Here is a 17466-nt window from a genome sequence, read left to right as displayed (position 1 = left end):
CCACCATTACAAGTCCGACATACTCTTTATTTATAATTGCAAGGAATTGAGAAGCAAATAGATTGTGCATCCTTCAATGGCATAACATTCATACCACATTTCGAGCAAACCGGTCAACTTAATCAGCTTAAAGGAGGGAAAATTCACATACGAGCATAAATTACAATATGACGTTTGTTTCTTTAGACAAATAAAATTAGGCTAAATACCATTTTAAGCTGGGTAACATGTAGATACATGCAAAAAAAAATACCCTCTGAACTGAAACATTCTTGTGGTTATGTGTGGTTATATATTTTTAGGGTGAAATTTAAGTACTTAATAATTTTCTAGCATATTTGATCATAAACTGGGTATAATATAAATTCATAACACATGAACCAAGTTTACGACTTAATACAGCGGTAATTTTCGTCGCATACAACAATTAATATTCTTCATTAGCGTCTGCAGTTCGTTTATAATAATATTGCAATGGATCACACAACGTTTTTACGAATGCGTCACAGATAAGATGGCTTACGTAATTTCATTGTTTTTATTGATTTTGTGAATAAAAGTACGTTACGAAATAAAATCAATAGTTCCTGATGTCCACCCTTAATTGTTACTTTGTAAAACTAATTTTAACTTTTAAAAGAACTTTGCCTGCCAGCACGCTAACACGCCACACTTCGAATTAAATTTGAAGTTGACCTCAATTCGTACTTACATCATTATCAAACGAATTTTCGTGCTGAGTTAGTGTCATCTGGAAATGAACATACAAACGTTTAATTATTCTGTGGCATTTTTGAATATCGCTGCTCTTCTACTGGATTGTAGGATATAAAGAAGAGTGAATGAAATTAACCAGCAATTTACAAAACAAATTTCTAGTCTCTTGAACACAGACTGGGTTTTGGTGGAAATTTCAAAAAATACGTAATTATTACACTTCGTCTATGCTGTTGTGTGTTAACACACACACACGATGGATTGCAAGTATCAGAGACAAGTTTGAGAAACACTTATTTTACGTTTCAGATGAATTCATATACAAATTCCTTAAGAAATGTAAGCTAATGTTTGTGATTTGTTACTGACTTTAGCATTTGGATTTAACAGTAAATTTGTATATTCCAAAATACTTTCGGACCGATAAAGACCTAGCGAATTACAGTCGAAAATAAATGAAATATTAAAAAACAAAAAAAAAAACAGGACAATTCCGAAGAGATAATTATTGTTCTCAGATTATAACCTAAATTTTAATGCGTAGAAACAAGTTGGCAAACCGCCACGTTATTAAATTTTTTTAAAAAAAATCGTTTTGAGTTTCACGAATTTTTACACGCGGACGGACAGACGTGGTGACGTTAACAGACGCATATTTGCTATTTACCGTTGCGAACGCGCTGTACCAAACTTGTTGAACCTTAATCAAATGCTCTTTCAAGCATTTGATTAAGTTGAGAAGCCCGCATGTGTTATGTAGCATTTTCTTTGAGCTAATTTCCAACGTTCGTCAAGCTCATGAGTTAATGCAACAAACATCTCTTGAGTTCACGATGGTGGTGACAAGCATCCAGAATTGATTCTAGCTTCAAGAGGCTGTTCGCCGTTTTCCTCAGTCATCCGTGCCAAACGCACAGCATTAGACTAAAACAGAACAGCCCACGACTCATGTCCCAATATTCTTGCAGACTTTTTATTCAGTTCCCCCTGTCACACGCCATCGAGCACTACATAACGTGAGCAATTGATAAGGAATTGAAACATAACCAGCGACTGGAGCAAACTCCTCTTGGCGAGCCTAAAATTTCATCGAAATTCTGATTTAGGGATATTTGAGGTCTTCCACTGCGGAGAAAGTTAAGATTATCTCCCCGATATTCTATACTGACGATGGAGGCAGCAGGTTTGTCGACAAAGTTGGTAACTACCTATGTGGCTTTCCGGAATCACAGCCCAGAAGATCGTAGAACAAAACGTCTCATGGACGACATTTAATTTTCAGTTTTGTATGAAGATGTTGCCATTCTGCAATATTCTAAAAAGTGTTGATCATTGCGTCACTGTGGTTTCAGGCGACTTCCTGGCGCGGAGTAAAGGAGCACTGAGCCGGCACCAAACCCCCTTCAAAACCATTGGATACCATGCGGCACCACGCATCACAAACGACGTATGGAGGAGTGAATGTGTAGCTCCACGCATTCGTAAACTAGGCACTAGATAAAGGTGAGTAGGCTGCCTCATTTTCGCCCATTGGATGGGAAACTATTGAAGTGAACTTCACACGAACGTATTTGTCACTCTGGATACGACAGGCTGATTGATAAAGCGACGTGACTTTACAGAATATAATAAATTAATAATAATATAATCTAGTGCGACATTTGCAAAAGTTGCAGTAATTTTTAAAAATAATCAAAACTGGATCCCCTAGTCAGTCATGTAGCAGGAAACCAACTGAATAATAACACAAAACATTTTTAAGAAATATGAAATGTTTTAACAAAAAAAAAATTGTCGTGAGTTTTAGATAAAAGACACCAAATTGCATTAAATACAGTATTCAAAATGCAAAGTACGATATTATGATTTATATGTAGCGAAAAAATAAACCTTTACTTTTCTTAGGTGACTACACTGGGTTCTTTCTAATTAGATATTTATCTTTTCCGTAAAAATAAATTGCATTATTATTAATTATTATTATTTAGTATTATTAATTGAATTATATTACTTAGGTATCGTATTTTTCCCATTCACTTGTGAAATATTATTCAATAAATGAATTGAATTGAATTATTTCCACATTAAAAGATAACATTCTGGGAAGAATTTATAATGCACATTATCTTCAGAATATTTTATTCTAAATCTGTCAGGGAGAATTAAACGATTAACTTATTAATGATTCATTTATGTGCAAATTCTCCACTGTATTATATTTGCCAAGTATGATTTATGATTTGAAAGTTCAGTGGGCTGAAAAATGTTTCATATTACAACCGTAGGTAAGTTTATACTCGGTCTTAATATAAGATTTCAATATTAATATTAGGTTGACGTAGATCCTTCTTGCATGATCTTCACGACAATTCGTCACTTTTTTTTTTTCAAAAGTTGTTAGTGGGACACACTTATGGAAATTATGTCTCACATACACTTTTGTGTCCTACAAAATAAGATAAGTATACAAAAATAAGAATGAAATTATTTATACACAGTTCTCAATGCTCTGATAACGTAAAGTTCGATAATTTGTAAGTTTCCTGGTGAGATTTCTAGGTTATGTGAACACCAGAGTCAAATGAAGTTATGAAAAGTTGTGTATAAAAGCGATATTAGCCTTTCTTACATTTTGCAGAGTATTTACCTGGGTTCAAATATATAATGAAAATTTCCAGTTCCAGTGGAGAGCAGTCTTGAGGTGTGTCTTGAGTCAATTTGAGGTTCCAGCGGCGCCCAAAGCTAAACTATTATTTTCACAAAATAATTATCTGTGATGTTTTACGATGCTTATTTAATGAACAGAAGTAACTACTGGATATTCCATGTCGATTTCCTGTGATGTTCAACATACAAACTCCACTGAGATATACGGATACAGTGTTAAGTAATATCTGAGATAAACTCCTGATAAAATGTAGTCTATTACTGATATATCATTTTCAATATAAATGTTTGTAAATAAACATCTAATTAAGACGCTGTAAACAACTGATAGTAAAGTTTAGTTTTAAAACAATGAAGTGTCGCGTTCGGAGCTGTTGGGCGGGAGTAGAAGTACTTTAACAGTCCGACCGATAATTGGATATTGACTGAGTCTTTCAGAAGTTTCAGTAGAGAGGGGGAATTTATCCGTCACGTCACACGAAAAGATAAATATTATGTTATTCTGCCGACGGACGCGTTGACGAATAAAGAAAGACGCATTGCGTACATAACGTCAGGAATGGGAGCTGTGAACTTATCACACAGAGAAAACATTTCTACAGGTCTTTCTACAGGTCAAGTCAATCATCTGTCAAGATTTCACGCACTGAGCTAAGTTTGACGGAGGTCGACACCAATTAGTTCAGAAGACGGGTTTCTGGTTGTGTGGGACACAACGTCTGCCAAAAAAAAAAAAACAATCGGGATGTCACGTGACACAGCGCTTTCATGTTTTTAAATAACGACATGTTAAACTACGAACAAAGTTTGCGTGAAAGATTATGTGATAGAATATTCACGATTATCATGAATGCAAATAATTCATACATTTAAAATAATAGCTTGAATCGCGTAATAATCCATGTATTTTGAGTTTTCAGGTTCTCAGGGCGGTGAAGACGTCACCAACGTCACAACCCAGAAGTGAACAGTCGACAAGGAACTTAAGTAAGTCACAGAGTTAAGGAGCCATCCCAGTGAACAAATATACATTTTTACTATGTAAGACTTGAGGTTCTCACAGCGGTGAGTATGAAGATATCCGTCTTCTGGGTTATTGCGCTGTGTAGTCTGGTCCATGTTAACCAACGATTCAGAGGTCATACTGCCTCCATCATCAGGGCGATGAATATGCCAATAGGGTGTGAGGTGCTGCACCTCACACCCTATTGGCATATTCATCGCCCTGATGATGGAGGCAGTATGACCTCTGAATCGTTGGTTAACATGGACCAGACTACACAGCGCAATAACCCAGAAGACGGATATCTTCATACATTTTTACGATTCTAATTTGGCATTTCTTTAAGGCAACATCTGAAAATCTAGTACATGAACCGAAGTAAATGCGATATCTAACATCTCTGACTGAAACAACGTGTGTCCAGGGGGATGTAAGTAAGGTATGTGCGTTACACAGTAAACAAGACAGGAAATATACCCATAAGAGGGGTCTACACGGGCAGGAATTTTAAAATTTACTCGGCTCGGCCAGAGGAACATTTTGGACCGACGAAGTCCAAGCCTGAAGTTTATCTTCAAATATTTTACCAGTTCCCCAACGAAGACCGATTTTCTTTTATTACAGGTGGAATGAAGCCCGTCTATTTACAACTTGCCTTCAATTATGTTACCATTAATAGATTACAATTAATAATTTTAATGCATAAATGCCAGTAATCCTTGGATAATGCCTGGTACGCAGGCTGGTGTAAAACTCAAACCTAACCTAACTCAAGTTGGATGACTTAAAACTCAAACCTAAGATAACCTAACCTAACCCACGTCGGCTGATGTAAAACTCAAACCTAACCTAACTCAAGTCGCTGATGTAAAACTCAAACCTAACCTAACCCAAGTTGGATAACTTAAAACTCATACCTAAGATAACCTAACCTAACCTAACCTAACCCACGTCGGCTAATGTAAAACTCAAACCTAACCTAACTCAAGTCGCTGATGTAAAACTCAAACCTAACCTAACCCGAGTTGGATGACTTAAAACTCAAACCTAACCTAACCCACGTCGGCTGATGTAAAACTCAAACCTAACCCAACTGAAACTAGCCTAACCAAACCTAACCCAAGCCGGCTGGAGTTATTTCGAGAGCCCCAGTGTGTTAATAGCATAAGATGAACTCAAATACGAATAACATTTCCTTTGCGAAAAAGACTGGCCCCGAGAAGGACCTGGATGTTGTAGAGACGTTTGATTGCTATCATCAGAACCAGGCCCAAATCAGAATGGGAACCGAATTATGATAATAACAGCAGAGACTTCTAATACGCAGCGCAATATTTCTGGCGTTTGGTCAGAATCTGATCTTCAATCTCAACGAACAGCACCCAGAGGTCTCGAGAGTCGCTGTCCTTCAATGGGGGCGGTGTCGGCAGCCTGTCTGGCTTTACGACAGCTGAACCTAGTCACGGATGATGGTATTTATGATGGTTTATGGCAAGTCCTCAAATAGAGAACGAAATATTGTTATCCCATTTGAACCAGAAGTGGTAAGTGTCGACAGACTTCAGTAAAACTTCCCAGTATGGCAGAAATCGGGCGTATAAGAAATTTATTAATTTCTTGTCATACGTTTTTAAAACCGCCACTATGATTGTGACACGCACACTGGGGGATGAATGATCTAACGAGAAAAAATAAGTTCAGAGTACTTAATAATTCAATGATACAATCCACAAACATCAGCAGCTGTCAGAATTCATTAATATCCGTTCTGACCAAATAATCGATGTTATAATTCACAAACATCCGTTGTGAGATGTGATCAATGAGGCATCCAATCAGAGATCACTCGATAGCTCAGCCTCCTTTAGAAATTAGAAGCTGCCTTAAAAAGGCTTTGAATGTTCCACTGTCAACGGAATACAACGACGTCTTACCGGGCGATCTGTGTTAATGAAAAATGAGATCTCGGCGACCGTCAGTACAACATCTCCACAGCCTCAAATGCTTATACTGACAAGACATGTCAACGAACCGCAGAAGACTATAATTATAAGATGGACCCCTTGACTATTGTGGGAAATGAAATAACAATCTGATATATTTTCCATCTTCGTCGAATTAATATGTCGTGAATTAAGGGCGAATATCAAAAACGCAGAAACAGGGCTCAGTAATCGTACATCATTATTTATTAATATGAGCTTACACCCCGAGGAATCTGCTCTGCTTTGTCAAGGGCACAGAAAGTAATTAGCGGGAATACGCCGAGGATGGCGGGCGCAGTGAAATTCTGGTTGCTATTTTCTGCTGCAACGCTTTTAATTTCACATGACAACTTTTGTAAATGCAATTTAAATGGTGCACTTTACGACAATATGCCTCATTTCTTAGCTTGTCCTCGTCCTTACTCCTGAAGAGAAGCTGACACGTCACTCAAATACGGGACGATCGACAAGTAAAGCAACCAACAATAAAATGCATATCGATGGTTGCAATTCAATTCAAGTCGGCTGGATTAATAAACAGACAATGTCGTTGTGACTACACAAGAGTCCACGTAGTTCACGCCATCTTGTAACCTGCCCAATACAACAATTTTGAAAGAAGCCAATTTAGGTCAACACTGGAGAAAATTTGGTGGGCATGAATCACGGAGGGGAAAGACGAATATTGGCCGTCATCCAAGCGTTCACTCACAAAATGCATCTCCCAAAACGTGAATCCGATTCTAGGAGATGCCGCCGAGTTGCCAACAATGGCTTAACAGAAAGAACATCTATTCTTTTAACCAGATCAGGGAGTAGGTTGGCGATCTGTCACACAAATCGAAAAATACCTGAAAAGTCTAAGTGAAAGACGAGAGAAATGCGAACTGCTTTGTTAAAGTCAAACGGTTTCAGGTGGACGACATACGTCGAGCAACTGAAAATCTTCGCGACACGTGATCATTCTGAAAATGTAGGGGACTGCGAAAAATATTCTCAAACTTGAAATGTGACTGACAAAACTGATGGAAGTTTTGGATCTTAAGGCATTTCTGCTCGAACGACGTCACTTACCTAGATTTATTTTTACTCCACTTGGGAACATATGGCTGATACCTAGAATTCACCCTGCATTAAATGAAGATGGTGAGTAGGCAGAAGAAGGAAATAAGGAACTATTAACCCTTCTTCATCTGAGATTATAAGGAAGAGTGAGTGCGTTTCATTACGGAAACACTGACAAAACGTTCAGGAAACTAAGCTTATTTAAACACGTTATATCACCTCCGGTTTTACCGAAGTATCAACCATAAGAAAGAAAACAAAATAATTTTTAAACAAAGACAAGATGAGAAGAAAGTCTTGTCTTTCTGGGAATACTCCGATATCGATTGTTAGGGATTGAGTTAATTGCTGCAATTCTTTACTTTACAAGGTTTTTCCTACAAAAAAGAAAGACATGTTGAAGTCAACCACATCCGCTGTAAGGAACTTTTCGAGGCTCAAATGGATTAAGGATTTCCACGTGTGAACGCCTATCTGAATTAGCCACTCTTTGGATTGCAAATGATGTTCCAGGAGAAGCAGAGAGAATCAACCAATCTCCTTGAAAGCGATAAAGCACTACAGTGCATCTTAAATGGAAAATGGTGTTTCTTTTAAGTAAATATACAATTTGCAATAATTGCAAACCAATTGTTGTTGTGATACCAATTATCACTTTGTCTACCCTCTCGTCCACGCAGCCATAAATAATGCGGGAGTCTTCGCCCTTCTATTCGAGCACACAATCTGACCCACATGTCTCTACAGCAGTCGTCTAATAGAAGTTTACCGATGTTTCAGAGGTTCTTGCTGTCTCCATCATCAGGATTATGACCTCTGAAAGCAAATATTCTGCCATCTTCACAATCACCGCAAATGGAGACCTCTAATCCTTCTAACTAACAACGTTATGCATTGCAGGTTACAATACAAAACTTCGTTACAGAAAAGCAATTATTTTATGCATAAAATTGGGATTGTGTGTGTTAGCTCGAGAACGGTTAATCCGACTTGAACCAAACCTGGCATGCTTATTCCTTAAGACCAGGATGAGCACACAGAAATGTCAAATATCCGAGAAAGTGTCCGCGTTCGATACCCGGAGACGGTGATTTTGTATCCTCAAATCTGAGAACGACAGAAGAACGGCGCAAAGAACAGAATCGTTTGTTTCGACGAGGAGATTGGAAGGCCGAAGGGCACAGCCCCAAAAGATCTGTCCTGGGATCGAGTCCCGGCGAATATACTAGATATTGGGGCAATAATTTCTACCCTGTGACAATCGACGATACGTATAGAAAGATGAAGACTATCACAAGCTCACCGGAAATCTATACTCATATGATTTCAACGCATTAACACAGCAGAAAGTCTGCTGGTAGTGTCTGAAGAAGAACAGTCCTCTTGCAGTAAGACTAACAAAGTTACCAGATCATACGGGACTGAAATTTGCTTGCAGATTACAGCTGGATACGTACCAAAAAAGCCAAGGACATTTATTACAAATGGAAATAATGAGGCATCATATTTGAACTGTGTATGAAATATTTTCGTCATGTGGATTTTATGGCTTTTCCTGAACCCTAATTAATAATAAAGTAAACATTTCTCAGGGATGGAGATCTATCTGTTATTAAATACAACAAAACCAATTAAAAGAAATTAAATAATTCGCGATCAGAGTAATCAATCAAGCATGCGTTGGAAATATGTCGCTACAAGAAACATAATATAATTCCTCAAGCATTCGGATTTCCGGAACTCCCCGGAAAGTTCATGTCTCCTTAGTATAAATTAAACTTAAACTTTTAATATTCATGATATTCCATTAAGAAAACTACGCAGCGTCTTTGAATTTTCACGAAATTGGTAGTTGGAGCAGGAAAATTAATTGACTTCAACAGTTTTGTGATTAAGGCAACGAAGGGTCGAATCGTTAACAACGAACTTCGAATTTCATGAATATTTTATCAATCCCTTGGCTTTTGAAGCACAGAAAAAGACGTCTCAGAGTCAAGGAGTAGAGCACCAGGAAAGGTTACGTCCTGCACCCCATCGCAGATAAACTTCTGCTAGTGACATAATAATAGTAATTCTGATAACTGGAAGAACAAATAATTCTGAAATCAATACTTGACGATGGAGGGCGCCATCTTGCAAGAAGAAGATATTACTGAAAGGCGATTTAATTCGCTGTTACTTTTCTTACGCATTGCGGGAACACCAATGCACAGTAAGAGGAAGACAATCTTCCACGGCCTTTACAACGTATTGGCGTTTGTGTCCTTACACGGTCTTTTTCTGCAATTTTTTATGGGTGTAATCACAAAAATGGATATAGAACACGTTGTAATGGCCACACGTTTCTTTATCGGGGGTTGTATTACCGTGTGGATGCAGCTAAGTCTCAGGTAATCAGAACACAAATCTTCACATTGCTTTATGGTTTCAGTTGTATTAGACTCCGACTTTTAAAACGTCGTTTTTAGGTGAGTTTATAAACTTTTGATATTTAACCTTTGAATTTATGTCTGCGTCATCAGATACATCTGAACGTAAATTTAGGGAGTGACACTTATTTTTTTGCTCAGAACATCTGGGTTTAAAATTTCGGCACAAAGATCAGATAATCTGAGAATCTTGATTTTTGTTTCTTACTCCTTGCAGGCAAATGTTAAGGTGGTACTTACGATTAAGCGACGAACACACCATTTCAATTTAATTTTAAATCAGTAAACACTAACTATATTACATTTCAACAGTGCTTAATAACGAACTTTGAATCTGTCGTGAAATGAGACTTACATAAATACAATAAACATCTCAGAGTATGTTTCGCAATAGAATTAAAGTAACACATTTCTGTTCGTGAAGTTCCTCATTTCCACTGAAAATTATCTGCACCATAAATTCTTACAACGAAACTTTCAACTACAGCTTCCGATTAATTTTCTAGTTGAGACGTTTAAATTTAATGAATAAGCACTGACTATGCCGTGTGGAATTATTAACTCTCCAAGAATTTACGTGTGCCAACAATGAGTAAGGCGCAGAACACCGAAACGAACGCGTTTGCAAAAATTTGAGCGTATTTTTGAGCCCTGGCAAAGTCGTCCGAACCATAATGCGTTACTATGGCTGGTTTCACGATTGGCCTCTCTAGAGAATTCGGCAACATTGCTTTTTTGTTTTTTGTTTCAGGATTCAAAAGAATGCTTTTGAGAGCCTGCTTCTTCTCACCGAATCCTTCACGTGGGAGGACCAACCACAAACAGATCCCGACACCAAAAGCTTGACAATGGCTGGAGTCATCCCACGCTTTCAGAAAAACATGAGATACGTCTTGCTGTCCGTCAGTGTGTACCACGCCGTCCAATCATCAGTACGAGTGATCATTTACGATGATTTGGTTTTTGATACATGGTACCCTTTTGACACCTCCGAAGGTCTGCCGGTACTAATAACTGGTATTTTCCAGGTAACGAAAAATCGTGATTTATTAAAATTTCAGAGCCTCGGCATGTCATATCTAGCGGAAGTTATGTTTGCTATTTTTGGAAAGTTGTTCTGTCTCCTCTGTGTTAATGTTCATCGCTTCATCCCTCACCTCGTGTTCTGCACATCTTCTTGTGATTTCGTTCTTCTGTGAATCCGAACCTGTAGTTTGTTTGTGATATTTCGAAGCGGGACACCTGAATTCCTCTTCATTTTAATGGCTACCTTTCTTTGCATCATCCATTCACCTATCATTAAATTAATTGTCTTTTGTTGTTCTGCACATTTCATCTTATTGTTCGCTTGTATCATCATCTTCGGTTTCCTGCGATGTATTTGCGTGTTGACTTTGTACTGCATCGCACGTTAAAAGCTTCAAGAACATTTGATGTCTAGGTCTGTTCAAATAATTCTGTGTGAAATGGTGTTGACGTTTGTAAAAGTCTAATTCAATATATTTATTAGTTGAAAAGCCGGTGCAGAAAGTAATGTCTTCCGATCTCCTTCTGCTGATCTTGTCTTTCAGCGACAAGAATTTTCCAATTTTTTGGCAAAGTGTGCAAATTCAGCAATTCTTCATAATCCGTACTTCTCGATCCTTCTCTTTCCCCCTCCAAGCCCATACGTATAATGTCCTCATACGTTCTCGATTTCAGGCCTCTTTAACTCAGAGTAAACAAAGAGCCTCTATAAACATAACTGAAAGCTCAGGTGGCCATCACATGTTTTGGGAGACCCACAATCTCTGACGTTTACTAACCCCAAAATCCCCACGATGAAGCTTAAGAAATATTTTTCGTTCCCTTTTGTTTGCAAAAAGTATATTTCAACAAAACAGGTCAACATTTAGTCTTAAATTAACTGAGATATAAAATAGCTATAAAAAGGACCTACATATTAACCACATGAAAATTAAAATGCAATAAGAACATGATATTTCAAGCCTCAAATCTGGGACAATTACAGAATTGTGCCCGCCGAGAAAAAAATCCGAGAGGACAGCACGTGGCCGGCATTTGCCTGTTTACTGATTCTTTAGTGTAAAAGACAAATTTCACACCCAAAATATACTCTACATCTTGCTCAGGTGTTTGGAACAATCTTGATGTTGGCAACAATGTCCGCCTTCTCGGGTCTCTATGGTATCATGATGTGCGTGGCGTGCAGTCAGCTGGAGAAGCTGAGGGCAGCTCTCCTGGACATCAAACAGGAGACCTCAGAGCACGAGGAAACGTTCAGTCGCATGCAGGATCAGCTCAATGCCTGCATACGTCATCACCAGGAGATAAAAAGGTGAGCATCTGGAACTCAGTGCGTTATGAAAGTCTTCCTGCATGTATCCTCTTGATTGTCAACGAAAATCTCCATCATTTAGAGCTGGAAGGAAGTTGAAAAATTCAGATGACTTGGTGATTCGAGGAAAGATAATTTATGCGTATTTTTTTTACAGTAGTGTCAACATAAATCTCACGCGGAATTTTCCAATTAGCAACTATCAATGCACGTGGTAAAGACAATTAGAAATCCTATCATATATCGAGCAGGTAGTCGCTTGTCGTTTCGAATAGTAAATGAGACACGAAAAGAAATCACAAACTCCGAACGGAAAGAAGTCCTAAATCTATTCCGTTCTCGTCCACAGGTTCATGCAGACACTTGAAGACGTGTACAGTCCCTGTTTCTGTGGCCTGTTCCTCATCTCTCTTATCACCTTCTGCTTCTTCGCCTTCTCCACAGTCTTGGTACAGTACTGTTCTCATAATTGCAAAATCCAAATGCAGAAAATTATAAACGAGAAACAAGTTTGCGGGAAAGATGAAAGCAAACATCGGAGGATAAAACAATGTCTGTAAAAAATATAAATATTTCTAGAAGCGTCTTGTGGTGTTCAGATTTAGAATTAGTGAAGATTTTCTTCCACAACCCCGTGGTGTGGTACTTACGAGGACAGGTTCGCTTCTGTGAGGCGTAAGGTTTTGACAACGACGAAGATGTCAATGTGGACTTCCGGATTGTGAATCCCTGTGGGCCTGCATTTGAGAACCAACGATTCGCGGTAACATTGATCCAAACTACAGGTCCACACGGCGTTACAGCAGAGAAGACCACCATCGACGACTTGTTTTTGCATTTGCATAACAGTCCAGCTGATTGCTTTAGAAATTGCCGCTTGTTCAGTTTACCAAAAATCCCCGACTTTGATGGAACCCGAATTTCAAATTCAGTGTTGAAAGAGCTGAAAATTACACTAAGGGTTCAGGGGACTAGATTATTTTCAGTAATTTTCATAAGTACATACTGAGGCAAGGAACAGAAATGAGTCTAAAATAAATGCATTCTCTCTATATAAAAAATTTAAACATGATATTTATATCCGTAATATTACCAGATTGTCGTATTTTTACGCGTGCAGAGTTGGGGGAATCCTGGAGACGTAATACAGGGTCTGGCGGCCTATTCGCTCCTATTCGCATGCGTGTTCATATTCTGCAGGCTGGGAACTGAGTTGACTGCGCAGGTAAGTTCACGTCTTCTTACCAGTAAATCTTACGTGCATATAAACGCAAATTCAAAAGAATAAATTCGATTTCGAATGTTCCAGGCGGAGAGTGTGGGCGATTCGGCTTGGGGATGCGACTGGGTTGGCACTCCTGTACAATTCCAGCGCTGCCTGGCCTTCGTCATTGCAACAGCTCAAAAGGAGTTCACACTCACAGCTGGGAAATTTGTTCCCGTTTCCAACACCACGATGATGAACGTACGGTTATTTTAAGTATGATTAAGTTTAGAACTCATAAACGGGGAATATGAACAGATATTTTGATGTATTAGTGACACTGTTATCATATCACGAAACGACGCCATATTTTGCCGCAAAGAACTTCGGAATGGCATCGGACACGATGTTAGAAAACCGACGTTAAACAACGCTGTTCCATCCGTCATGACGCCAACAAAAGACGCCATATTAGAGCAGCTGAGCCTCAAGATGCCAGTGGGAATTGTGGTCGAGAAAAAACGACGTACGCCCCAAAACCCAAAACGAAGACGCCGACTTTTATATGCAAATTAACTCACCTGAAGCGTCGAAACGCAAAGCGCCACGATTCTGGAACACGAAACGATGAACATAGAGAAGGTGAGCATCGGGAATCTTAAAGTACAGGGAAACATTTACCGAGTTTAGGCCGAGGACCGAGACGTGAATAATAGCAAACATACCGAAAACGAAAAAAATAATAACCTCATATAACATCATGTAATACAAACCAACTTAACCTAACTAAACAAAACTAAACTTAAGATACTTAACGGAACCCAACTTAACATAATCTCACCTCGCCTAACCAAAACTTAGCGCAAGTCGACGAAATCGTTCACGTCGAAACAAGTCACCCGAGCCTCAGAAGTCGCTCAGGTCGACCTGCAGCATCAGTCCGCACCACAAAGAAAACACCACACTTCAACAACACGAAAATCAGTTTGTTGACACTCTTTCAGGAAATTATCGCTGTTAATTATGAGATTCATAATAAGTTCAGAATTCTAGATTGTCAAGCAAATGGTAAAGATATGTACCACTGGTCCTTAAAGCATGGGTAGTGGGCACATGATACAGTATAATCAACTCAAGGTCCTCTTTCACAGTGTTTTTAAAATTTGACGTTGTTCTGCGCATGAAGTCACGTGGTATTGTTTGTGTTCGCAGATGCTGAATCAGTCGGTGTCTCTCTTCATGTTCCTCCTTCAAATGAGAGACAGAAATGATGGCGAAAAAGAGGGAAAATGAATTTGAAGGAATAGAAAACCCACGGCAGGCTTCACAACTAGCAGCTTTAGAACACAATAACAGAGAACACACTTCACACTACACACAACACGTCTTGCAACAACAAAACACAGAAATGTCAAAGTGGAACATTAGTGAGTCATCCTGTAATATCATAAGAAGCACAGCTCAAAGTATAACTGTATTCGTTATTGTACGAAATGAAACACATTCTGTCCTATATCTGCAATAAAGTTTAAAGTAACCCAAACACTTCTCTAACTGCAGTTACCAATGGCGAACACCTCCTTTCTGGCAAGTAGGGTGACGCACGACCAGAATAGCCAGAGAAATTACGTAACTTAATATTGGGTCCAGTTTTTTTTAAAGGGTAATTTCGGTTTTAATAATATTTTTATTTTCACACTAGCTGATATCTGGACCAGGATTCGCGACTGGTAATTACCCAGGCACTCCAGTTTCTGGTTTTTACGAAATTCTCCGATCACTCATTTCAATGCATGCAGTAACTAAATCGATAAGATGTAAGAACGGACATGCGGTCGGGCAAACTAAGGTTTTCATTAAATTTCCTGAGACCATCAAAGAGAACGTAGGGGGAAATCTGTTTCACAAAACCACGAAAGATTTCTGTCAAATTTGCTCAAGACAACGGACGTCGTTCGACGCTAAACAGCGACTGCAGTTAATGCATCGTAGTTAAACATCACAGCATCATTAACATCTTTAAGAATCTTTCGTCTCTCTTCTACGGACACGAGATGTGATTATTGCAAACAAGACTGGAGACGTAAGAATTAACGGGCGAAAATGAAAAGGCCTGGCAGATGAAATATTTTCCAGTTGATGGGAACTATTTTGTGGTGGATGTAGTCTGCTTGACATGGGACAGTCACGCCATGTAATAACTTACTTCTGTAGCAGTACATAATGATAATTCATAAACTAAACTAAACTGCATTATACCTTTGAATTGATGTACCCCTGAATTACCTAATTAAGGCATTAACAACACAATGCCTTGTTCCGCTGGAATTATGCAATGGGGAAGTTGAGTTTTATGAGTTCTGCGTAGAAAAGTAAAGTGAATTACATCAAATGTTTTATAAATAATTATTTTCTATTTGAATCTTTTTTGTTAACTGATTTACTTCAAAGCTGCAAGTGTCAAAAGTAGCAGACATAAGAAGACATTCGGCAAACTGTGGCGTTAATGACTGAAATCAAAATTAATTTCACACACGACTTTCGTAAGCCGGAAGGAATTTCGGTCAATTGGCTTGAAATTTTTCTTCAAATTGGAAGGCCTCAGCTTCAGCACTGTCAGAGAGACCTGATACCCTGACAGGAGACTTATGATATTTTCCTCAGGGTCTCTACGAGTCCTTCTTTCCACACTGTGTAGACTGGCGACGCATAATCCGAGTTCTTGGAAGTTTGGTTAAAAGAAATAAATTCGCATATACTCACTTCAACCCTAAAAATGGAGGTGATACGTCTAATCGGAATAGATAACCATAAGAAAGCAAACAAAATAATTTTTAAACAAAGACAAGATGAGAAGAAAGTCGTGTCTTTCTGGGAAGACTCTGATATCGATATCTACAAGACGACATGGTGTCTTGTCCCAGACGGTCATAACGGGAAATCTGAGACATACAATTTCCAGCGAACACACTTTTTGAATGCTGCATCCGTCGAAAAAAAAATTAAATCCGCTGGACACGTGACAATTCTGAAAACGTGGTGAACCGCGAATCAGATAAAAAATATTCTCAAACTTAAAATGTCACTGACAAAACTGATGGTAGTTTAGGCTCTTATTAATGAATTACGAGAAGTGCCAACAAAGTCGAGATTATTTTACAGCAAAAGGCATTTCTGCTGGAACGACGTCACTTACCTAGTTCTACTTTTATTCCTCTTGGGAACATACGGCTGACACCTAGAATTCACCCTGCATTAAATGAAGATGGTGAGTGTTGCAGAAGAAGGAAATAAGAAACTATTAACCCTTCTTCATCTGAGATTATAAGATGAGAGTGAGTGCGTTTCATTACGGAAACACTGACAAAACGTTCAGGAAACTAAGCTTATTTAAACACGTTATATCACCTCCGGTTTTTCTGAAGTATCAACCATAAGAAAGCAAACAAAATAATTTTTAAACAAAGACAAGATGAGAAGAAAGTCTTGTCTTTCTGGGAAGACTCCGATATCGATTGTTATGGATTGAGTCAATTGTTGCAATTCTTTACTTTACAAGGTTTTTCCTACAAAAAGGAAAGACATGTTGAAGTCAACCACATCCGCTGTAAGGAACTTTTCGAGGCTCAAATCGAATAAGGATTTCCACGTGTGAACGCCCATCTGGATTAGCCACTCTTTGGATTGCAAATGATGTTCCAGGAGAAGCAGAGATTCAACCAATCTCACTGAAAGCGACAAAACACTACGGTGTTTCCATTAAGCAAAGAAAATACACTTGGCAATAATTGCAAACCAATTGCTTGTTGTGATACCAATTATCACTTTGTCTACCATCCCCTCCAGTCAACTATGAATAATGCGGGGGTCTTCGTCCTTCTATTCGAGACCACAATCTGACCCACATGTCTCTACAGCAGTCGTCCAGTAGAAGTTTACCGATGTTTCAGATGATCTTGCTGTCTCCATCATCAGGGTGATGACTTCTGAAAAGCCAAAAAGTCTGCCATCTCACAATCACCACAGTGAAGACCTCTAATCCTTATAACTAACGACAT

The 17466-nt window shown here is 38.6% G+C and overlaps 1 protein-coding gene and 1 long non-coding RNA gene across 2 annotated transcripts; both read left to right on the top strand.

Annotated features, from left to right (window-relative positions):
* The first annotated feature begins 758 nt into the window (after nucleotides 1-758).
* Nucleotides 759-4462, top strand: LOC147871538 (uncharacterized). The gene is made up of 3 exons (XR_015538733.1): nucleotides 759-1056; nucleotides 2070-2220; nucleotides 3396-4462. It is a non-coding gene; the product is annotated as an uncharacterized LOC147871538 (long non-coding RNA).
* Nucleotides 4463-9453: 4991 nt separating this feature from the next.
* On the top strand, nucleotides 9454-14941 carry LOC110838527 (odorant receptor 2a). The gene is made up of 7 exons (XM_087361015.1): nucleotides 9454-9827; nucleotides 10618-10894; nucleotides 11999-12204; nucleotides 12554-12653; nucleotides 13325-13429; nucleotides 13514-13669; nucleotides 14621-14941. Exons 1-7 carry the CDS (start codon nucleotides 9556-9558, stop codon nucleotides 14699-14701), a joined length of 1197 nt encoding a protein of 398 aa, XP_087217141.1. The 5' UTR covers nucleotides 9454-9555; the 3' UTR covers nucleotides 14702-14941.
* The last annotated feature ends 2525 nt before the right edge of the window (nucleotides 14942-17466 follow it).

This window comes from Zootermopsis nevadensis, unplaced genomic scaffold (assembly GCF_977971745.1).
Source record: "Zootermopsis nevadensis isolate Lab colony 2312 unplaced genomic scaffold, Znev_1.0 Znev_ptg000050l, whole genome shotgun sequence".
NCBI classification, from domain to species: domain Eukaryota; kingdom Metazoa; phylum Arthropoda; class Insecta; order Blattodea; family Termopsidae; genus Zootermopsis; species Zootermopsis nevadensis.
The sequence above is the reverse complement of the archived record's forward strand: the minus strand, read 5'-3'. Positions and strand labels throughout refer to the sequence as shown.

Bases quoted from the DNA above. Each gene is read 5' to 3' on its own strand.
- LOC110838527 (XM_087361015.1), top strand. From the start codon at position 9,556: ATGGAGGGCGCCATCTTGCAAGAAGAAGATATTACTGAAAGGCGATTT. The intron at 10,895-11,998 runs GTAACGAAAAAT...CATCTTGCTCAG, and splicing joins TAATAACTGGTATTTTCCAG to GTGTTTGGAACAATCTTGAT. The intron at 13,670-14,620 runs GTACGGTTATTT...TTGTGTTCGCAG, and splicing joins CCAACACCACGATGATGAAC to ATGCTGAATCAGTCGGTGTC.